We start from the raw sequence: 23,682 nt of genomic DNA, 5'->3' as shown, positions 1-23,682 counted from the left end.
CTAGTGGGTGGCACACAAAGTTCAGCAAACTCAGGACATTGTACCATGAGAGGCTCTGCTCCTTCACACGTTCAGGATCAGTCTGGTTAACCAACAGAGAGAATGCTATAGCCATTGCCACCTACTTTTAAAATAGTTTATTTCTGGTCTTAAAATATACATCAGTTTGAAAATTTCAGAAAAAAACCCCACATTAGTTACAGATTAACAGTCTGGAGTTGGGACACTGAAAGTGGGGTCAGTTCAAGTCCCCAGAGCCATTTCTGCTGGAGGTGAGCAGAAGCCCAGAGGGCAGGCACCGTGCCTGCCAGGAGAGAGCTCTGCTCCTCTTGAGGCCACTGCTCCCCCTCAACCTCTGCTGGCAGCCTAAAGCTGCAAATAAGTGTCTGGTGAGGTGTTAGGCACTCCTTTGCCACCCCTCCATTTCTGCACTGTTTTGCTTTGAAGTCTACCTTGACCAAAAGCAGAGGGAGGCTGGCTCTGCCCAGCACCATAAGCACCAGCTGCTTCAGCAAGAGTAGGTTTTGTCCCAACCAGCATGGCAGGATTCAGGGGAGATGGGGCTCAGCCCTGAGGGGCAATGCCTCCCCCACTGCCCAAGTGGCTGTGCTGTCCCACAGGGAGGCCACCAGTAGCCTTTAGAGTCAGAGGGAGCTCACTCAGTAAGCATCCAACCCCAGAAGAAGTCTGTGAGGCAGGAGCCGGCAGCTACTGCAGGAGTAAGCCCTCAGCAGCCAGAAGAAATGCAGCAGTGGGGTGGCTGATGAGAGCAAACAGAAGGACCCCAAAACCACATTCAGGACAGGGAACATTAGCACCCTGCAGGCCTAGAGGAGGCTGCCACCCTCAGCACCAGCCTGTTTGCACAGGTATCAAGCAAAATACTGTAGTGAAATACTGAATCCCACCTCCTGCCAGAGGGTGGCATCTAGCTCCACAGCTGTTGAGGTGGGAAACAAGGCGAGTGTGTAGGCAGTAGCTCTAGCCAGGGTACACAAAACAACCTACACAGCCACCAGAGAGGCCTGCAGCTCCGTTTCACAGGCCCTGGAGCCTCCAAGGCTCCAGCTGAAGCCCTGGTTGGCCCCAGCTGCAAGCTGCAGGCCCTTTGCAGAGGCAGGGGTTTGGGGAGGGGAGCAGGGCCCCCAGGCAGCTCTTGGCTGCACATCTTGCTGTAAGCATATGAACAGGAGCTCCCTCCCAGACAGAAGGCTGCTCTCCTCCAGTTCCAGATCCAGCTCAGTGAAGGAGAGGGTGGGACAACAACACAGACCCAACTCAAAAACCAGACAGCAGGTTGAGGACAGTCAGCAGGGTTCAAGGGGGGCACAGCACAGGAAACCAGGCTATTCTCTGCCTCGCACCCCTGGGGGAGTCAAGAAACACTAGACGGACGAGGGCACAGGACAAAATTAAAACAGGATGCCTGGGCTTTGTAAGCCCTCAGAAAATACCTACATCTACAAACCTCTCCCCTTCCCTCCCCCCAAGAAGACACCGATCACACAAGACTGAGAAGAAAAGTCACGCAGTATCACACTACACTAGGAAAAACACACAGAGAGGCCCTGCCCAGAAGGGGAGGCCCCAAAGAGGCACCAGAGCCAGCCTGGAGCCCCCCTGAGAAGGGGGTGTGCGAGTAGACCCTGGCAAAGGGCTGCTGCCAAGCCGTGAGGTAGTGCATCTACAGGGAGCATCTCCTCAGCACACTGACCTTGCATCCCTGCTGGCCCTACACCGAGCCCTGCCCAGAAAAGCCCGGTAGCATCCTTCATGCCTCGCTTGCCCAGGGGGAGACCTTGTTGTCGAGTCTGGAGGGGTTTCTGCAGGCTGGAGGCCAGATCAGAGGGAAGTGCAGCTCGGAGCTGAGCCTCCTCAACACACCCTCATGCAGGCATTGGACTGGCTGCCAACGGCTGTGTCTGTTTATGCAGGGTGGGGAGAAAGAAAAAAAAAATACACCCCAAAACCAAAGGCTTGGAAAGAAGAAAGAAGCCCACCCAAGAGCAAGGCATCAGCACCATTCAAACAAAACAACAGCACAGAGAGCAGGGGAAGAGGTGTGAGGGAGGAGACACACAAAACACAAACCCCAGCACCTAGCAGGTAGTGCCTCCCTGAACCACCTTAGCAGGCGGCACCCGTACCCCACACCACGGCACCAGCATCCCTGCGTTGCCTCAGCAGGGGCCAGGTGCTGAGCCCGACGCAGGAGCCAGCAACGGGGACCTGCTGAGGCAGATACTGGAGAACCACCCAGAGGGCAGCCAGGGAAAACAAAACCCAGCAGGAAAATGAGACCCCAGCAATCCCAGCACATCCCCAGGGGCCCACAGCCACCCGCTGGGAGAGTCTTCGTGCCCCACTCATGGCCCCTGCGGGCTCCCAGGAATCAGACACCACCACGCAGGCACTCTACTCTGTTGGCACAAGTTAAAAGAGAGCAGAGCAGCTGCGGGCAACCAGCATGAGAGCACCCAGGGCCTCAGGTACCTACCTGAGTGGGAAGGGGGAAGGAAGATGCAAGTGTAAAGAGGCACAGGCACAAGGACAAGGGGTACCAAGAATAAGCTCCGGTACAGGCACCAGTGTGAGGCTGTGAAGAGATCTGCGAGTGTGCCAGGGCAGTGGGTGTGCTTCTGCACACTGTGTGTGCTAGTGCTGTGGGTCTGAGGTGTCAGGAAAAAGGGGGACCCCAGCTCTTCCAGGTAGCAAAAGAAGAGAATAAATATAAAATTTCAGAGCAGACCCCCCCCAGGAGGAGGGTACTAAGGGAGGTTTCTCCCTCAGAAGGTGGACAGATAGAGGCATCCCACAGCTCTGCAGCATGCGGCTGCTTCTTGCCCTGCCTCAGCTGAGAAGGTTCCCCTGCTCCTGGGCTTGCGTCAGACTGTCCTTGCGATGTAAGTGGTGGACCCCCATCCTCTTGGGGCTGCGGTGTGGCCGACTGAAGGGAGGCTTAATCCTGCCTTCTCCATTTTCCTCTTGGGCACCTCCTTGGCTGCTCTCCTTGCTTCCCTGGAGCAACATTTCTCTTTCCTCAGCTGGGCTCTCAGGCAAGCCAAGGTCCACATAGTCCTTGTGTTTCTCTAGTGAGGGGCTTCCTGGCTCAGCAGTGCCTCCACCGCTTTCCTGCAATAGCTTCTGGGCTTCATCCTGGGAGAAATCTGTACCATAGTCTGAGGAGAAATGGCTTCTGCGGGCTCTGGACTCAGTGCTGTCTGTGTCCACGCTTGAGTCCCGGCTCACAGTCCAGCTGCAGCTCTGTGCAGACTCCTCACCATCCGAGTAAGCCAAGGCTGCTCTACCCAGCTCCTGCATGGAGCAGCTGAACCTCTTCTGGAGCTCAGGGGCTGTGTCACGGCTGAAGGCTGTGCGGTTCATCAGGACCCGCTCTGAAGTGGGGGGCGCCTTGTCCACAAACATACGCTGCCAGTTGGCCAGCAGGTCCTCCTCAGAGCTGGCAGAGCTGGCAAAGGCGCTCGGGATTTGGGGGGGGCTGCTGAAGGGGCTGCTCTGGGAAGAGCCATGAGCCCTGGCTGCTTTGGGGGACTGCTGACAGGAACAGCTGGAGGCTGAACGGCGCCCTTCTGAAGCAGGGCTGTTAGGGAGTGTCCGGTGCCTGTCACAGCTCTCATCTTCACTCTGTACCAGGCTGAGGGAGATGGCCTGGCGTGTAGCATATGTACAGTTGGGCAGGGGGCTGTTCTTTGGGATCCTTACCTTGTCCTCAGAGAACTCAATCACTTTGCGCCCAGGGAACATCGGATGGGGAGGTGAGGGTGTAGGGTATGGGCTTAGCTTCTCAAAGGCAGGCACCTCCTCTGGCATGCTTTCCACACTGCTTTGTGGCTTGCAGCCACCATTCTGCTGTTTCCCTGCATCTCCTCCCTCCTTCGCTACCTGCCCTGCGCTGTTGCAGGCATCAGGAGGGGCTCCACTCATGTCCACATGCACAAAGACATCCTCAGCCAGGGGACAGCTGCCACTGCTGGACTTGGCTGAATTCAGAACCAGAGATTCTGGTTTCTCCAAGACTCTGGCAATGACTGAGGTGGGCACAACATCAGATGGAGCCAAGGTGTGGGTTGCTTCTTGACCAGGGCCTGCGGACTCCTGAGTGCTGTGCAAATGCTTATTGACCATGTCCTGCAGCTCATAGGGAAGCTAAGGAGAAGGAAAGGACATTAGAAGGGGGTTGCCGTGCAAGCCATTTAGTTCCAAATAATCTGCCTTTTCCAAACAACCTTCATGTGTACTTTGTACTCCTTATCTTGACCCTAACTTCACCTACCTTGCATTGAGAAAGGCATCTCTTTCCAAAGCAAACCTGCCCCTTGAGGGACTAACAAGGCTGTCTAGCCATCACACCAGTCATGTTTCTAGGTCATGGTTCACAGGTCCCATTTTGCAAAGAGAGCAAGGAAAGATGGCACACAGGCTCAGTCTCCAATGCCTGTGAGCACAGATGCAAGGCCCAGCCAGCACATGCTAGGAAGGGGTCTATTGATCTGTGGAAAATCAGCCAGTGGTTGCACTGAAGTGACTCAACAGCCCCCAGTGCTGGGATCCACAGTGCTCCCTGAACGTGGTAATTGCAGCCCTGGTGCCTTGGCAGCCTGCCCGCAGACCAGAATCGATGCCTGCCCTTGTTCCCACCAACTCGACCACCTCATCCTGCTCCCTCACTCTCGCATGTCAGAGGAAAACATGGGGTTTATTACCAAAGCTGCTGGACTGGGGTCTTAACAGGGGGTAAGCACTGCTCCTTGTCCTGCAAATGGGTACTGCTGCTCACCCTGTCACCCTGCCAAGCTGCCCTTACGTTGGTCACCATACCCATACAGAACATGAAGTGGAGAGCAGAGCTCCACAAGCCACTCAGTGGCACAGCAAGGTCTGTCCCATCACAGCCAGAAGGAAACTGCGTCCAAAGCTGGGGACATAGGGCACCCTACATGACAACAGCTGGCTGTGAGGCAGACTGTCAGCACAGCTGCTCAGCACCATCCCCGCCTCCAGTGGCAGCTACGTGGGACATGGTGCTCTGGGGGGCAGAATTCAAAGCTCCAGGGAGGGGAGACAGCTGGGAGAGAGGTCAAGGTTACCCCAGCAGTAACTGATACACCGACCTCAAGAGTGCTAATTTGAGACACAATGGGGGAGGGTGACATATTGGTCACCTGCTAAGTTAAAAAAGACAAAGCACATGGTTTTGCTGAGAGGAACATAAGAAGGGATGGAGACTAGGGGTACGGCAAAGAAAGAGCTGGAGTAGGGGCCTGAATGATACTTCCAGCTGAAGTGATGCTACTAATATGAAAGGCCTAAACTCTGTCTTTGTCCAACCTGAGGGCAGGATGAGCTGAAACAAAGGGGAGTATGAGTTGGTACCAACTTATCCCATTCAGGAGGCCTAAAAGACACTCTGAATGCTGCCTCCCACATTTCTCCTCAGAGCAAGTAGCAAAGCAGAGCCGAACTACTGCTGCTTGACTCCTGATCAGGCAGCGTGGCCCTTCTATGTGGCCAGGTGAGGAAGAGAAGAGGACACAGCAGGGTAAGAGAGAAGTCTGTCCTCCTGCCAGCTCCCATCAGGCACCCAGCAGGCTATCAAATTCAAGGTTATTGTGCTTTTTATAACAGCTCCTAGCTGAGCTCTGAAATGGAGCTGGCATGAAAGAGGAGCTGGCAGAGGCTCTGTGCTGCCTTCTCAGTGGGAGTGGGAACAGGAGTCCCCCCCACCTCTGTCTCAGGCTGAAGGATGAGAGGCCAACAGCCAGCAGAGAAAGCTGGAAAAAGCAAGATGCAGGCAGAGACCATGAGCCACCCTTCCCCACCTCAGCAGGACTGCTACTCACATCAGCAAACTTGTGGTTCCTGAAGTGGGACTTGTTACACTTGAGCAGCTGTACTGCAAGGTTACAGTCCTGTCGATAGCGTTCCTGCAAGAAAGGACATAAGTGTGCAACAGTGTCAGACTAGCTAGATCTCTTACCTGAAAAGGCACCACCTGACCAGATGCTGCTTGAACAGAAGCAGGAGGCAGCATCTGATGAATGGTTCATGAGGGCACCTGCCATTCCCTCCTCTCCACAGCCAAGTATTTTCTTACAACTCAGCCAAGGTGTCGCTTTCAACTCCAGCCCTTGCTCCAGGCATACACTCTGTCAGTGTATCACCTCCCTCTCCCTCTGGGGATTTTAATGATCTCCAGAAGTCCCACCAGATTTGCTATCCCACCCCAGAGTTCTCAGTCATGCCTGAAGACACTGCTTGGTATCAGGCATCTTGCAGACAGACAGACCAGAGGGAGTTGAGAGAAGCTAATAGAAACAAGCACCAGATCCAGGAACTTCTGTATTAATGGTGTAGAAAAGGCATCAGGTCCCTCCCAGCTCTAGAGTAAATGACCCCTCTGTTGGTACAGCCTGGACTCAGGTCAAACCCTAAGCTCAAAAGAGTAAATACATCAAACTTGAAGATCAGTTCTTCCTTGCTCAACCACTCTGACCCTTTTCTGTTTGCCTGTCCCTACTGTTTTGTGCAGCTGCCACTTTCATACACACTGAAATCATTCACATGTGCCTTTACAGTAATGCCTTTGAACAAGAGGAAAAGCCCACACCTCACATACTTCCACGGCCATTTGCAGACTGACACTTACATTGAGCTCCTCCAGCTTATTGATGGTGGTTTTGGCATCAAGCAATTTATTAGTGAGCTCTACAATCTCCCAGTCCAGCGTCTTGCGGTCCATCTCTGCCTTTTTAATCTGGGATGCAAGAACACCAGGTGTAAATCTCCCCAGCACAGAAGAACCCAGCCTCACCACCCACCTCAGTCCAAGCATAGCACAATGACATGTTCAGCTGCGATACAAAAACTTCCAGACAGACAGACAGACAACAGGGACAGCCTTGCTTTTTATGAAGGGAGGGACTCTGGAGGCCAAATGGAGCCAGCCACTCTGCTGGTTACAGAGACAACAGGTTGGGTTTGAAACCTCCTTAATGTGGTTTCTCTTCTTGCAGCACAACCATGCTTCCTCTCTGACCTGGTTCACATGGTGCCTGGTGGAAAGCTAGTGGTTTCGAACAGTCAATCCCATCCTGCCACTAACAGCAAAGACCTCTGGGCTTGTGATACCTAGCCCTCTTCTATGGGGAAACAGGAAAAAAAAACACTGCCCATAAAGATCCAGCAGTCAATGCCAAATGGACAAAAGGTTTGTTTGGCAGGGAGAGGCACCATCTTGAAAAGGTCTTACTTTAGTAAGAAAAAGGACCTGCGCAACTTCATCTGCAGCTCAGTTAATGCCTTCCCTAAAGCAGGCAATCTTGCCTCTTTAGAGTCCCTAACAGTTCAGGTACAGGGCTGATAGAGACCCAGATATAGCAGCAGAGAGAGCAACATCTCAGAACAACCAAGCCATCATCTTCTCAAGAAGTTCCTCCAACAATTCCCCAGGCTGCTCTGAGGCTGTGACTGTCAGGGCCCAGCTGTGCGTCAGGGGTACACAGCACAGCAACACACAAGGGGGTAGGGGAGGGCAATGCTTCCCACATATGCAATCTCTTCAGGCATCAGCACAATGAATATTAACCCCAAAAATTCAAGTGCTAAAACCAAACAAATCTCATCCTGGGCTACATGGAGGCAATCAGCATCTCAGCTGTTTGACTTGCCTGCTCACAGCCCAGAAAGGGAAGGAAAGGGAGCAAATGATGCTCACAGCCATCCGCATCTTGTGCAGTGCCACAGCTCACGGGCACCACTTCCCAGCACTGCCATGCTCCAGCTGGCTCAGAGTCAAATGCTCTTAAGAGGGAGCACTGCAAGCTAGGACCTGCTGCATCTGTGGGCAGCTGCTGGATACCAGGTGAGTGCTTGGCTGGACGAGGGCTGGGGCCCCTCAATCTGGGATGGTGTATGTGGGACTGACAATGAAACCAACAGGCTGAGACGTGTAAAGAGGAAAAAGAAAAAACACACAAACAAAAAGACGCAACTGCAAAAATCCAGCTTTGGCTGAGAGAGGCCTGAGAGGTGAGTGCACCCAGCGTGTGCCAGCAGCAGCATGGGGAGAAGAGAAGAGAGAGAGAGAGAGAGAGAGAGGGGGAGGGAGAGAAAAGAAACAGCCATGAGTGTTATGAATGCACACAACAGACATACATGCACATTGGCTCTGCTCTGACTGCCCCCATCCTCCCAGGATGACCACCCCAAGACTGGCTGAGACACCCCCGGCATTTTTGAGGAGGACTGAAGCAACATGACAGAATACCATGCAATTATGTTGTGGGGAACCAAAGCTCACATGCATGACCAAGTAGGGGCTCAGTAAATCAAGAAACCAATTCATGATACCAGCTGGAATAGGGAGTAGGTGGTCATGGCCAGAATCTCACCCCTCACCCACTGCCATATCTGCTGGGTAAAGCCAGGACCCCTTCCCTCTCTGCTCCTAACACACAAGTCTCTTCCACCTCTTCTCTGTAGTGTCTTAATAGGGCACTCACTAGGGCATGCAGCTTCTCCTCCAGGTCTTGGTTGGTTCTCTGGGAAGCAGTGTAGCTGTTCTGCAACCTACAGAAACAAGATATATATGGAATGGTTCTCAGGAACCTACTCGAATCCCCTTCATAGCTGCCAAGCAAACCACCAACTCCACAGCTCCAGAAAAACTGGTATTCACAGTACCAAGACAACCAGGCATATTAACTATGCCTCACCTCTGCAACATAATGGCCTTCAGACCCCAAGTTACTCCAGGGAAGAGGAGATTGGCTGGGTCAAAGGGTCTTGCAGGGGAGGGTTTGGATGACTTTGGAGGACTCCTCTGAGCTATATCATGTATAAGCATTTGACCAGTGACAGGCACTGATTTTTTTAACTGAGGTACTTTTCAGGTGAAGTGGTGATGTACTTTCTTGCAGCCATCAGTGGCTCCTTTTGCACATGTCAGATAACCATCCAAGCTGGATCCTGCCTTACATCCAACAGATGAAGAATTTCCTGTTGTTGTCAGCCTCTTGTGCTGGCAGCATTCCTACATTGTACCCTGGAAGAAGTAACAGCTGCAGAGCTTTAACCTCCCTACAGTCTTGGGGTGCACCTTTCTAAGGATGCAGCATGCCTTTGATTTACACAACAGGGCACAGCCTGCTCACACCAGCTGAGGAAGTCCTTTGTGGAAGGGATCTTTCTGACTCTACCCTCTCTCTTGTTCTTTTTCATACCTACGGAATTTGTCCTTGAATTTCTCCAGCTCCTCACGGTTCTGGCCCAGCTCCATCTCCAGGTAGTCCTGACCTGACTCCAGCTCCCTCTCCATCGCCTCCATTTTGTTAGTCACATATGTCAGCCGTCGGCGCAGCTCCTCATTCTCATGCTGCAGTACCCTGGGGCACACAGGAACAAGGTACCACTGAGTGCATAAGGGGTACTCCACACCAGCACACCCACTCTACTAACACTGCCCTGCTCTAGGGCCCAGTTCCCTGCACAGGGGTTCCAGGAAGTCAGGAACTGAACTGGCAGGAGACTCCAGGAAGAGGTGCATCTCTGTCAGGAGAGGGAGACTCAAACTGTCTTGGAGTGGGGTCAAAGAAGCACAGGCCAGCTGGCCAGCCATGGCTCCCAGCTCCCTCTCAGGTTACAGTGAGATAAAGCCCACTAGCCAGATGAGCTGCGCAGCTCCAGTGTCCCTTGCTGGTGAATGAAACCCGCTCAATAATTTATCCCAGTCCAGGTTAGAAGAGTTGAAGGTAAAAAGAGTAAAATCATCATCTCCCCTAAAACTGTTCAAAAGCCCTCACAACTTTAATACATGGTGGAGAGAGGACTCCATACACCCTTAAGCCCAGAAGCAGAGGTGGTGGGGTGCGTTTACAGATGTGATCACAGCTGCCAGTCAACACCGTTCCAAGACAAACTGCTCCATTTCTCCCCAGCCAGGACATGCCTGGTGGTCAGAAGGATTTCCTGTTGTTTTTCATTCCTTTGTGCTCAGTTGCTTGGAGAAACCCAGAAGCACAGCTTCCCTCCGGCAGTTCAAGCTTTCTCCTCACTATGACTTGGAGCTCAGTGCTAGCAGCTGTCTGTGCCCCACACCACCACCAGTAAAGGGCTCAGCTCTCACCTTTGCAGTCAGCAGCAGGCCTCTGCATACTGCTTCTGGTGGTTTACAGCAAAACAGTGGCAGCAACAAGAAGGGTTAAGAAAAAGGCACTCCTCTCTCCACCTGTATTAAAGGCTTCATCTCCTACTTTCTTTCACACCCACCAACTCCTCTGCCTGCACTTGCGCTGGGGGTCTATGTTCCCTCCTCCTCCAGGGGGAGAAACACACAAGGCAGAGGTTGGCAAGGCAGAGACTAAAGCTTTGCCCACATGGCCCCAAGGAGACTGAATATGTGAGAGGAGCTTCACTGTGCAGGTGGCACAGGCAGGATGTGAGGAATCAGCACCCACACAGTTGCAGTATGACAGGAATGAAGGGGAGCAGGACACTTACTTCATCCTTTCTGCATCCGTCAGGGGTTCCTGCATAGGGAAGAAAACAGCCGTGAGATTCTTTCAGAGGAGGAGTTGGGGTCTCACACTGTCCTAAAGGGCAGAGTCTTGGTTGCTAGACCCTACCTGTGACTCTTCCTCACCTGCTCTGACAGGTCATGCTGGGCAAGCTTAGAGCTGTTAGGATCTGTACACACCACTCAGCTGTCTGATACCAAGACAGACTGTGTGTTCTCGTTCAGGGTAGTAGAAGAGCTAGGCTAGAAACCACCACAGAAGTTAGGTAAATTTACTCTCCCACAGTGCAATCTCAGCATCTCTCGTAACATCGTCACCTTAGCTGGTGTTTCAGCTTCCTCCACATCCAGTGTTTGTGGGTAGCAGGAATCTCACAAGCCAGCATACACTGAGGATTAAATTGTCTCCACAGCAATCACAACACCCTTGAAGCCCCACAAAAAGAATGAGAGAGAATCATTTGGGAACTGAAAAATGTGTCTACTATTTACACCACCCAGACTGTGCTGTGAAAAGGGTTTCTTTCTGCAGACCTGAAACTAGCCATTGTAACTTTTCCAGGATAGCAGAAAAAACACCAAAGGTCAGAAAAGCCTGTGAAAGAAATGAATGTTCTGGGCAAGATCCCCAGAGACAGCTGGAGCAGGGACCTGCAGAATAAGGAGACAAAACGCAGTGACAGGAGCACACAGTTCAGCTATTCTCACTTCCTTTGCACTCTCTACGTTAACCTGTGAAATGGCTGCTGCCTGCCAGCACGGCTGGGAGAAATTAATTAGCACTAAAGGCAACTCTCTCTTCTGTGAAAGCCCAAGACTGTGACCATTTTCAGTGTCCAAGCTGTACATGGATTATTTTTGGTGCTTGGTACCAACAGCACTGCCCAATGCCAAAGTGCTGCCACACTTTAGATTGTCCATTAAGTGTCACAGCAAGCTCTGGGCTGAGAGGCAATGCCATAGACAATTGTGGATGAGGTTAAGTTGCTAGCAATATTACAGATGGCAAACCACCCCAGTCCTGGCTCTAAGACATCACAGGGCTGCTTCCTTCATCAAGTCACACTTTAAAAGAATGGTCCTTACCACCTGCATACATCCTCCCGTCCCTAAAGGCAAAGCATCAATCCATTCTTTTCTTACATCCTGACCCCACATGGCAATCAGTTAATTAATGCAGAATTATCTAACAACTGCATCCCCTACCCCCACAAATACACACACTAGCAGATGCTAGTGACCAGGCAAAGCAGATAATGTGATTCCTATTAAAATGAGGTGATGGCCCCAAAGGAGGCTGGAGAAGAGAAGGTTTACAAAGACCTGAAATAGACATCATACAAAGATCCAGTACCCCAAGACAGTCAGACACAGCACACAAAGCACCAGGAGCATCCCAACACCTCCTGACAACAAAGCTGCCTGCCTCCTGCAATCGCCTGCTGTTCTGCAGCCCAGAAAGCCTCCAACTTGCAAACACCTTGGAAGTCTGCATGGGGAGGACAGCACCAGCTCCTGCCTTCCTAACTCCTGGGGGCCAAAGGTAAGCTGGTTCCTCCCAGGAAGATATACCCAACCTGGAGCACAGCCACGAGTGCCACCCACAAGAGCGCAGCTTCTGGCAATTAAGCACCCACAACATGAGGTCTGAGGGCCTGCTCTCACTCTCCCCACTGGAATTACAGACTAGTTGAGATCCAGGTGGGGGCTCTGGCCTCTGTAAGACCCCTGTCTGTGAGCCAGTGGCCCTGGCACCTACCTTGTTCAGTGCCAGGCTGAAGGAAGGGGAGGATCTAGATGGGGTAGGCCCCTCCTCCCGACTCCAGCGTGTTGGAGTGGAGAAGGATCCTTTCTCTGGGTAGTTCGGCTCCACTGCACGCTTCTGCCCAAGTTTAGCATACAGATGGTGTGGCTGTAATAGCCGTGAACAGGGACGGCTTTCATCCCTTCTGCCCTCTGCACTGCTTTTCCATGAAGACAGTGAGTGCTGCTGCCCACAGGATGTCCCTGCCAGCCCCAGGTCTGCCAGCTGCTGCAGCTCATATTGACACAGATCTACTACCCTAAGTTTTTCCTTACTGTCCTTCCTCCCAAGGATGGGTTTCTCTCTTAGTCTGGAAGCTCTTTCAGCCTCCTCAGCATACTTTCTCTGGCACGAAGATGTTCCCAGGCCCTCACATTTAATTTCTGATTTTCTTCTGCTTGTGCAGGGGGATCTTTTAGTTTCACGCTTGGTTTTGACCCCTTGCAGGTGACCTTCCCCTTGGCCTTCTGGCATGGAGCTTCTGGAGAAAAGGGGAGAGTTCTGGTCTTGTTCTGCTCCCCTGGTCTCTCCCAGTGAGCGCAAGCGGATGGGACTGAGCACCCGCTGGGTAATCTCATCCAGAAATCTGGAGAACTGCAGTTTTTCCTCTGTGATCTTCTCCCTGTGCCTGACAGAGCCAGCAGCACTGCTGCTGCTGTGCTCCAGTGAGCGCTTCTCCCTACGGCTGAGGCAGACCTGAGGATCACTGTACTTGCGTGAGCCACGGTCACGGGAAAGCGTCTCTACTGAGCGGGACTTGCGCAAGCTCTCAGGTTGTGGGCCTGTCATGTTGGTCTGCTTCAGGATCCCTTTGAGAGGCAGGTGTGTAGAGGAGACCCGAAGCTTCCTTGGTGTCAGGACTTCAGGAGGCTCTTTAAACATAAGTGAACGTTCCAGGCTTCTGCTTTTGAAAGAGCAAGTGGGATGGTGTCTTTCATCTCCAGACACCACAACTGTCTCCATGCTACGGCTCACAAATTTGCTGAGGTGCCCATGACTGCGGTTTGGGCACCGCTTCCCACTTCGCTGCCCCATCTTCCCACCTCGTGGAAGTGCTGGAGACACAGTCTGGCTCTTGATGTTCAACTCTGCTCTGCACCCTGTCACTTCCTTCTCACTGCTGGACTCCAGGGACCACGATGAGGAGAAGTTCAGGTTGCAAACCTCAAACCCCTCTGCCTGCTTGAGCTTGCCTGCCTTGGTGTAACTAAACCCTGTTTGCTGGTGCAATGGTGTTAAGCCCTTTGCCACCCGGCAAGCTGTTACCTGACTCTGCTCAGCCAAGATCACTCCATCCTGGTCGTCACGAATGATGGGTACCTCATGGCGGATCTCGCGATGCTGTGGGGGTGCCTTGCGGTAAGGCTTCTTTGACGGAGCTGTGCTCGACATCCTCCCACCTGCGTGGCTCTGAGAGCGGGTTACCTGCCAACAGCAGAAAGTGCACAGAAGAGAGAGTCACAGGAGCTCCATCGAACCCTAGAAGCGACCCAGCAGCAATTCGGCTCCCCTGGAGTCCCAGAGCAGGTCCCCATGCAGAGTGCTAATAGAGCAGGGAAAGGATGTGGCCACAAGCCTTGAGCAGCAGCTGCAGGAGAGGGAGCAAAGTAAGAGGTAGCTGTGTCCTTCTCCCAGCCAGTGAGAGCAGAGGGCTGGCACATCCTCTCCCCCCCCTCTACACGCGCTCACTCACGTAGTTTGTGTATGCCCGGATTATATATAGCAAACAAGAACAGACCTCACAGCAGCATATTGATTAGGCTCTTTAGGAAAGGCCTTTTCCAATATGGAAACTGCAAGCCTTACGGACAGTGACAGCTGGAGCAGGAGTTATTGATCACATGCTGTCACTGTCAGCAGGGACTATGTGGGAGGAGACTCCAGCCATTAAAGAGCCCAAACCCAGAAGTTTTTGGCTTACACTGGAACCCCAATGGAACAGACCACAGGAGGCTTGTCGGAAGGAGATACCATACCATTAAAGTGCCCACATTGTCAGAAAAGACAAAGACCACCCCCAAGTCACAGGTGGCATTCTATTAGAGCGCAATGCCATCGACATTGGTACCTAAGGCCAGATTTTGCAACAGTACCACTAGCTGAAAGACCAGATTAGTCCCTTTACCCCGAGCCGTGCTGGGCAGGATTCTTCCTGCTGCAGGAGCAGTAGCAGTACAAGAGCAACAAATGGGGCAGAAGGAAAGCAGCTATCTCGTACACATGGAAGAATCTCCTTTCCACTGCTTTGGGACTGCAGTGGCAAGCAGGAAGACTTACCCCCAAGCAGCCAGGATTTCAACCACCCCATTGTACACAAGAAGTCTCAGAGATGCCAAGCAGTCCCTGCAGAGCCCAATATCAGACTTTCTCTGATGACAACATATGCATGGTTCATAGTCCCCCTATATTTGGGGTAAGCACCTGCTTCTCATTTCCCTTTCCCTTGCAGGATCCTAACACTGACCAAGCCTAGCATCTCAGCAGTCCTCAGAGCCTGACCAGCAGCACTTCAAAGTGTAGGACCTGCCTCAACTCAGGTCACCCTCTCCCCTCTTCTACAGGCAGGGCCATTTGACTCCCATTCACATACCTTCAAGGCAGTAAATGGATACCACTGGGCCAGTGACCTAGCAGACTTCACTTACTTTGTGTTTTGGCCAGTGGAGTTTTATATGTTAAGTGTCTAAATGGAGCCACTAATTCTCTCCAATTCTTATCCACTGCTAGCTGTGTCTTCTTGACACTTAGACTGAGTAGGAGTCCCCTGGGAGGACCAGCAAGTGTGACGTGTCTGCACCAGGCACAGAGTAGCTCCAAGCCACAACAGGAACATTTGCAAGCTGCCCTCTACTCTGCTAAGAACAAGCTCACAAGAGTTTCTCATGCCTTTCCATAGAACAGCTTCCTAGGACTAACCTATAAATCTCCACCATCAGAATGGTGGAAACTCCCCCTTGCTGTAGTCAATTCCCTCAAGATACCTTTCCCTAAAAAGACTCAAGTTAAGAGATCTCCAACACTTCAGAAAAAAATCACATCCAGCATACCAAATGTGCATTCTACTGCATCCCCAAGCAAAACAGATGGGTCTGACTTGCTGGGAAGACATTTCTCTTCTTCAAACAATCAAACAGTGATCTAGGGGACTCTTCCATCAATTTCTGCCAGGCTAAGCACAGGAGATGCCCACAGAGATATCCCAAGCTGAAATCACAATTGTTTCTCTAGTCCACAAGGACCTGAGCACTTACCAACCTGGGCTCAAATTTGAAGCCTCATGGAGCAGGGATGCTCACTCAGATGCCCTGAAGAACAGAAACAAGTAGCTTAGCATCCATCAAAACAGCCAGTTTGAAATATCACCCCATAAATACATAAAGAATAGGGAATAGTTATAACCAAGGACAACTGGATGGTCATGTCACTCCAGGCACCTGCCCCAACCCACACCAGATCTTCTGAAAGTAAATGAGTGTAGGATAGCTGGGCCACATAACCCAGCAAGAGCTGGAAAGGCACCTGGCAAGGACACGTCCAAGGCACTCAGGAAACTGGAATCACACAAACTCAAAATTAATAAACAGTAGCTTCAAGGGAACCTTGGTTCCAGGAAGGACTAAACAAATCTGTGAAGTGGGACCCTCCCAGCTAATCTCCTCTGGTACTGCAGAGGGATGCTATCTGAGAAGCCTTTGGTACAGAAGCTTGGTAATACTAACAATTATCTCACTCATCCTTTTAAGTCCGTGCTTCTCACCCACAAATGAGCTGGCAATTATCAGACTTTTGTTTGAGCCAAAACATTACATCCTTGTGCCTACAGCTGTGATAACCCACACCTCCATGAGAGAAGGTGGCAAGCTGCTCTGACTTCCAGCAAGCAGCATGCCATGCTCTACCTTGCTGCTAACAGGCTTCTGTAAAATAGTGTCCAGCCAACCAGGGATACAAATTCAGGAACAACCTTCCTCTCTGTTCAAAGGCCAGGGTACCCACCACTACAAGAAGATAATTGGGTTGATCTGTGCACCAGCTGTAAGAGCACAACTCTGTGGCCATCGCTGCCACTGGCACAAGACATACTGCAGTGGAGCCTTCCCTCCCCTGATGCACTTTTGCTGCTGTGCTGCTTTTTCCCTGTCAGTGGCACCAAGCCCTGAGAGGTGGGACAGGAACACAGGGTGTGGAGCAGTTGTACGCACATGGGGAGAGCCAGATTGAAGGTGAATAGAGCAGGAAGGCAACCAGGACCACGCAAACTCAAGATTTGCCAAAACAAACTGAAGAGGTGCCCTCGTGCTGGCCCTGCCCCAACATGCTGTCTTGCCCTTTTCCTTACTACAGTAAGTAGTACTTACTGTAGTACTGTATTACTTTCCTTACTACAGCTGGGTCTTGACTAGCACAGGAGTAAACAGCTTCACAACAGCATAACTGCTCTGTGGGGCAAACTGTAAAGTACGGGGGAGAAAGAGAGAGAGAGAGAATGTGCACCTCCAGGAAGGACCAGGCCAGCGTAGTTTGAATCTGCTTTTCCATCAGCTCCCAGTAGGAGCTGGTTCAGCACCAAGGCAAAACCACCAGCCACATGGGCTGGCAGACAAGCAGAGGCTTCCAGGAACAGCTGCACCCATGGGTCCACACATGTTTCCACTGCAGAGGTGCTCAGAAAGAACAAGCCAAAGGCCTCCCTGTCTCTCAGCATGCAGTTCCTCAGGCTGAAACAGGACTGTCCGGCTTCCTACCCCAGAGCCAGCAACTATGCTACCTGCTACCTCATCATCTCCACCTACCTAGTAAAGATACTGGGATTTGAAACCTACTCTCATGTTCTGAGAATTTGCAGAGACTGAGAATTTGCAGAGACACTTAAATACTCACAGTGCCTCCAGGCAACTTTCCCTCAAACAAGGACTTACAGATCCAAAGTGATGATGTGTCCCAACATTTCTGTCTGCTTGTCTCCGAATCAGCTTTCCCCTGTCAGCATCCAGCAGCATCTGGCCAACAGCTCCTGAAATATGAGAAAGGAAACTTGGTGTCAGTCACCTATCAGCACAACACATGGAAACAGTCAGGCATGCGCAGAGCAACCCACAGCCAGCTGCCAGGGCATGAGCTGGCAGCAAACTGCTGCACCATCAGGCTACTATCTAATGCCAGGGCCTTCCAGTGAAATAAGCTCCTTGTCTTCACTGTTTCCCAGAAAAGTACGGTCTTTTAACCATCTCTCCACTTAGCAGGATGCCTGTGCAGACCAGTAACTGATGTCTGAAGGGCAACTGTTCTAGATGGCTCCAGGGGTCACTGCTTCCCCACCTGCATTCCTGTCCAACACCAGGAATCCAGCCTCTGTCATTCTGCTCCAACCACCCTGCCACACCAATCTAATTTTGTTCTGCAGACTTCACTGCACTAAACAGCATAGTTAAGCCCTCCTTGCCTACAATACCTGAGCATCCTTTGCTGCCACAGAGAGAAAATCCCAAGGTGGCTCAATTCACCACACCTCCATTCAGAGAGGAGCAGATACTCTCTGCAGAATAGATGGACCTTGTGCTCCAAAGCAGAAATGGATATAGGTAATACCCAGAAATAGAAGGCAGCGCTAATTCTGCTCAGCACCCTATTCACAAGCCTCTTTCTGAAGAAGGTTGCAGTCAAGTCCACATTCTGACAACCCTGGGGAAGCTCAGCTTTAGCCTGGAGCTACTGCAGGAGGTAGCCCTTCAGCTATTCTAATTAGCACTGTAATACAAGAGGAAACTTAACCTCTTGGTTCCTTTTATCTGCCCTTTCCATCTCTCATCAGTAATGTCCTTTAACATTTACAGCCCTCTTCCTAGCAGACCATAGTCTGCAGTAGCTCCAATTCTACCCTCTTCTAGCTACTACACACTGTATTCCCAGTCTCATTTCTAAGGTCACCGACAGTTACAGCTTCACTGGAATGGCTCCCTTAGGGCTACAAGGCTTGGGCTGACACTGGTCAGCAGCAATAGTCACCTCTTCCAGGCAAACAGACATGAACACACAAAGGATCAGAAGACTGCAGTGGAAACCTAACACTTTGCTTTGTTAATGCAAAAAGCTGAGGATTTCTCCACCCCCTCACAAAGAACACACACAACCTCTTTCCTCTTCACAGTGAGGAAGTGCAGTGACAGTGACTGAATGCAGCTGCACAGGCAGCATACAAGCTTGACTCTAGCAGTTTTTACCAGAGAGCATTCCTCAGTGTAAAATCCACTTGCAGAGTAGCTATGTTCTCTGTGTGATCTTAGAAAGGCAAAACCTTTACCATGCACCAGGAACAGATGTGATCTAGCACAGAATTGCTGAAGACTATGCTGTACAGGGCCCACAGAACTAAGAGCCACTTGGCATACCTGCAAAACCACAACACTATCCATTAGGATCACTCTGTCTCCAGTAACAAGAAAGAGGTCAATAGCACACAAAAAAATGTCCAAAAAGGAATTCCTTGGACAAAAAGGGAAAACACCAAAGGAAAAAAAAAAAGCAACATTTGTAGGCACCTACTGTCTTCCTGATTCTTGGCAAGTCCCTGGAGGTCTGAGGTAGATAATATTTAGCTTTGGTTCTAGGATGCACAGTTTCTGCCTGCTTGCTGTTGCAGCAGCTGAACATTCCCTGCAAAGAAGCAGAGGACTTGCAGGGTTTTCCTAATTGTCACCTCCTCTTGTGCTGCCTATTCTGACTGTATAAAACAGCCTACTTACCAGTCTTCAAAGTCAGCAGTCTCCCTTCCTCAACAAAAATATGGTGACTATGTTGCAGAGAATGTTTCTTATTTCAGGCACTGTATCATCTTTCCAGCCTTTTCATCTCAAAAGCAGCGTTTCTTTAACCTTTCTTTTCATTCAGTAAGATAAACTTGTATGACAGAGAAAACACATTCCATAACACAGTCAGTCACATTTGTCTCTAATGCAACACTACAGAAATATTCATTGGCTATCACAGAGTCAGTGTACTCCAGAAAACTTCAAATGCAATATCCACATGTAAAGAGAATAAAGCTGCTGTCCTGTGCCACATATCTGATCATCATAGCTTTTCACTGTGTGGGCCAACCTATACTCTGGATGCATATCCAGTACATGACATAGGCACATCCTGCTTTAGGAGGCAACAATGCCACTTCACTAGCATCATAAGAAGCAAAAGCAAGGCAGACTTGTCCAGTTGCCTTCCTGTGCTTATGGATAGAGGCAATCCTAGCCTCCACTTGTCTCAAGCTGGCCTACATGAGAAGCTGCTGCAGTAAGCCTGATGAAGGCAACTAATCAGCAAGATGGATGATGCAATAACTGCATCAAGAGGTCTTGTCCAGGACAGACAAACAAGCCGTGTGACATTAAAAGCAGCACCTGTAGACTGCTGGTGCCAGTACAATGGAAAAGCACTGCAAGGTTACTAGCGGACACTTTAACATTTAATGAGAGCGCGCTTTTCATTCAGAGAAGGCATCTCAATTAAAAATACGTTCAGATCCATTCTGCTGCTGGCTACTTTGAAGCTCATTTTAACATAAAAGGATAACAGCTTCTAGTGCAGAAACTCACATCTCAGTTCTGCTTGTACGTTAATGCTCATGATTCAGATCTAAGCAATAGCATTATAGTGACTCTTGGATTAAAATCGAGTTTCAGGAACATTATTGCTCATTCCTGCTTTTCCATATGAATTAACCTTGACTGTTAGGCAGAAACCTGTTCCCTGCATGGGAACAATTCCAAGAGCTATCAAGAAAAAGGGATCTGGCTAGCTGTTAAACAACAGTCCATGTAACAAGCCCTACTTAACACCTAAGATATTTCCAAAGAAAATGAAATCCCTAGACTCTACAGTCTTACATAGTTCTTGTTGAACGTAAATACCACCGGACATATCATGTGTCTGTCATACCCACTGCACACTGCGGAAGTCTCTTAAAAGTACTCAGAATCACACTTTTCATACAGTTCCACTCCCTCCTTCCACAATACAAAGATCCCTGCCCCCTAATTCAGTTGCACTCCATATCCTTAAGTATGCATTTTATTATGTACTGTCTTTGCTGTCTTAAGAGTAGCTTAGCTTCCCTAACCCTTTTATAAAAGCCAGGACAGATCAGCATTGCCCAAGAAACACTAACATCACTAACACATAACTGGAATAGAACGCAACAGCTGATTAACAACTGAACAGGAACAGGACAGGAAGCAAAGGACCCAAGCCCAAGCCCCAGAAGGAATGTTAATGGCGAATAAAAATACCCAGGGGAGATTTTGACCAGGAAATGAACGCTAGCTTTCTAATGCATATAAATTCATAGAACCACTTTTAATGGCTACATCTGAAATTGCACGAGAACCAACTCAGCAAAAGGTCACTTCCCAAGTTACCTTTAACTCTGACAGCTGTATCAGGGGCTGTCACGAATGGGTGCATCTATCACAGGGGCTAACGACAGCTTCTCATCCAGAAACGCTGATGCACCAGAAGCCTGTTTAGTTTGTTCAGTCATCCCATTAGCTTGATCTCTTTAGTTTGTTCAGTGATCCTTTCAACTCTCACAAGGTGGTTTAGACTACAAACTTCCAGAGCCTCTTTGTCTTTGCACCTTGGGTTTCATGTCCTTCCCCACTCTGCCTTTCTACCTGAGTTCTTTTAAGATATTCCATGGGAAGACTTTTGGAGCATGTTTCTCAGGTATTTGAAGAGATGTATATCAGGCTATTAGAAAACAACTCATGGATATTAGGGGAACTCTTAAAAGTTCCTGAAAATAACTGTCTGGGCCCTGCTAGAAAAAGCAAATCTTGATACTCTAACAACATGTACCTGGCAAAAAGCTGGTAGATCACAAAGGAAGTTTGGGAGCCACGGCCTTAAACTTTCTCAAACACAAGCTATGGAACAGCTACAGCAAGCAAACATTTGAAGAGAAGTGAAGGAGGGAGTGGGTGAACATTGCTGCAGAAAATCAACATGTAGGAATTCCCTCCCCAAGCCTCTGTCAGCTCCTGTGCTGTGTAGAAAGGGAAGAAAAGGAGGGAAAGAAATCATACATTACCTTCCTAGAGCATAAAATCAAAAGGCTTTTAATTAGGACAAAGTAGGAACAGCTTAAATTCTTCAACCTCTGAGAAGCAGATTCTCAGCCCTCTAAGTATTCCCTAAGTCTCATACAACCCCCAGCAATTAATATCAGCCGTCCTCTTGTTTCAGCAGTTCTGGGAAAACTACAGCCTCCAGCTCCTCAGTGCCAGGGACTGAATGCCACTGAGCCATCCCTCTAGCAGAGAATATAGCAATGCTGGAGAATGCTCCATTAGTGCAACCTATATACTTGCCTCAATATGCTCTCCAAAACCTCCCTGCTGTCTATGAGTCAGTGATGCACAGATGGCTAACACACTATGCAGCATCTACAGAGCCAGACAATGGAGCAGAGCATGTTATTTGCATTATTTACAGAAGACAGATGGACAAGTTGTTGCAGCGACCCAGCCTGCAGAACATCTGCAATGTTGAGGCGGCATTAAATCCAGCCCTGATGGTTGCAGGTGCTGGCAAAAGCAAATTTCAAGAAATGAAATGGCTGATTACAGCAGCTAGATTTATTCTGAAATGTTATCACTACAACCATGCTTGAAGTAATTCACATGCCAGTTTGGCTCCCATAGAGCCTTCACCTGCAAACAGAAAACACAAGATGTATTGACTAGGTTTATCCTTTTCAAAAAGAAAGAGACCTGACACCTGCAGTACTTACATAGTACTTCTTCCTTGGGCATGCGTTTTGTATCTGCTTAAGTCATCATACATACTGAGGCACATACTAGGGGGAGACAGTGACTGGGAAAGAGTATCAAAACTGGGTGACATTTCTTTCAAGCTCTGCCTAGATGTAGGGAAGTCCAGCTCAAACCTGCTCAGCCATGTGGATCTTTTGAAACATTAAACATTTGTGAAAGTTTTGAGACGTTGCTTTTGCTGCATACACAGCACACTAACCAGCTCTGCAGGCACTTTTATTGGCAGGCTGAGGAGGAACCTTAAAATAGCATTTCAGGTGTCTCACATCTGTTCTAGACAAGAAAAAGCCCAATTTATAAGGAGGAGCAATCTACTTTAATCAAACACCATGGCTAAGAACGACCAAGTTGTACAAAGGTTTGCAATGATCAGTTCGCCCATCCTCCACCAACACTCACCACAACAGGCTCTTTCATTCCTCAATCACATGACTGCAGCCAAACATGACATACTGTTCAGCAAGTAATAAAAAGGATCAGCTTTTTCCCCAAGGTCTTGTCTACATATACACTGTACTAAATTAAATTGACTTAGAAAATAGTGTAAAGCAGTATAACCCTCCTGGGTAAATGTCCTTAATTCAGTTTAAAAGCACTTTATGTTGAATCAACTTAAGTTAATAGATAGATACAAGACACAAACTAAATTAAGGATGCCTATACAAGAATGCTGCACTAATATAATCACAGCTGTTTCTAATCTGATTAAGTTAAATCAGTACAACTTCCCTGCAATGGCAAATCCTTACCAATATTGAAGTTAACCCTTTTTTGCCCTTTTCTACTTCCAAAGGTTTTGCTGGGTTTTGTTTTTTTTCTTCCAAAAAACCGATACCCCTCTCTCAGAATCAATAAAAGATAACCACACTACACAAAGCATAGTAAGGCAATAAAGGTATTGACATTTATATGACTTGAAAGTTTTACTACTCCTATGCCAAATAAACATCATAATAACACTCAGACCAGCATGGCATAACATTTTCTCTATTCTCCCCAAGAGCAGAAGGGTGATCACAAATATTTGCGCTGTACCTTGCTTTCCATACACCCACGCAGCCTTTGCTTGCTGATGTCCAACATACCTGGAGCAGTTCAGACACTAGGAAGGCAATATTCCCTACTCGCTCATTCCTAAGGGTATGGCTCACCAACAGCTTATCTGAGCAAACTGCAGTGCAGAGTTAGAACATGTTATCTAACTGCCCCCAGGCATGGTCTTACTACTGCCCTTCTTCCACCAAAATAAAGTTCTTTTGCTAACTGTGGGGTAAGTACACACACACATAAAACAAGTCTAAGATCACAGACCTAACATGCTACAAATCCACACTCTAATATCACCTCTCAACTCCTCAGTTCCCACAGCAATTCCTCTTGAAACATACTTGTCAAAATTAAATTCCAGCAATTCCAAAATTAGTGGGTTTTTTTTCCCATTCCTCATTCAAAACTATCTGAAATGTTCCTCCTGAATATCAAGACTTAATTTATCTTCATTCTTTTGGTACTCTCGC

The 23,682-nt window shown here is 49.4% G+C and overlaps 1 protein-coding gene across 5 annotated transcripts in view; it reads right to left on the bottom strand.

The window, feature by feature from the left end:
* Positions 1-122: 122 nt before the first annotated feature.
* Positions 123-23,682, bottom strand: part of TJAP1 (tight junction associated protein 1) — a 40,236-nt gene continuing 16,676 nt past the window's right edge. For 2 of the 5 annotated variants that reach the window (XM_064445937.1, XM_064445939.1), the window contains 9 exons: positions 17,258-17,352; positions 15,594-15,643; positions 13,605-13,763; positions 10,519-10,547; positions 9,243-9,404; positions 8,523-8,589; positions 6,668-6,775; positions 5,862-5,945; positions 123-4,167 (listed from right to left, as the gene is read on the bottom strand). In XM_064445937.1, coding sequence (XP_064302007.1) covers positions 2,851-4,167; positions 5,862-5,945; positions 6,668-6,775; positions 8,523-8,589; positions 9,243-9,404; positions 10,519-10,547; positions 13,605-13,730 — 1,893 coding nt within the window. In that variant the 5' untranslated portion in view covers positions 13,731-13,763; positions 15,594-15,643; positions 17,258-17,352 and the 3' untranslated portion in view covers positions 123-2,850. Of the gene's footprint in view, positions 4,168-5,861; positions 5,946-6,667; positions 6,776-8,522; positions 8,590-9,242; positions 9,405-10,518; positions 10,548-10,643; positions 13,560-13,604; positions 13,764-15,589; positions 15,644-17,257; positions 17,353-21,188; positions 21,319-23,682 lie in introns of those variants that run through there. The other 3 variants (XM_064445940.1, XM_064445938.1, XM_064445941.1) reach the window with 3 other exon arrangements.

Source organism: Phalacrocorax carbo, chromosome 3 (assembly GCF_963921805.1).
Source record: "Phalacrocorax carbo chromosome 3, bPhaCar2.1, whole genome shotgun sequence".
In the NCBI taxonomy this organism is placed as follows: domain Eukaryota; kingdom Metazoa; phylum Chordata; class Aves; order Suliformes; family Phalacrocoracidae; genus Phalacrocorax; species Phalacrocorax carbo.
The sequence above is the reverse complement of the archived record's forward strand: the minus strand, read 5'-3'. Positions and strand labels throughout refer to the sequence as shown.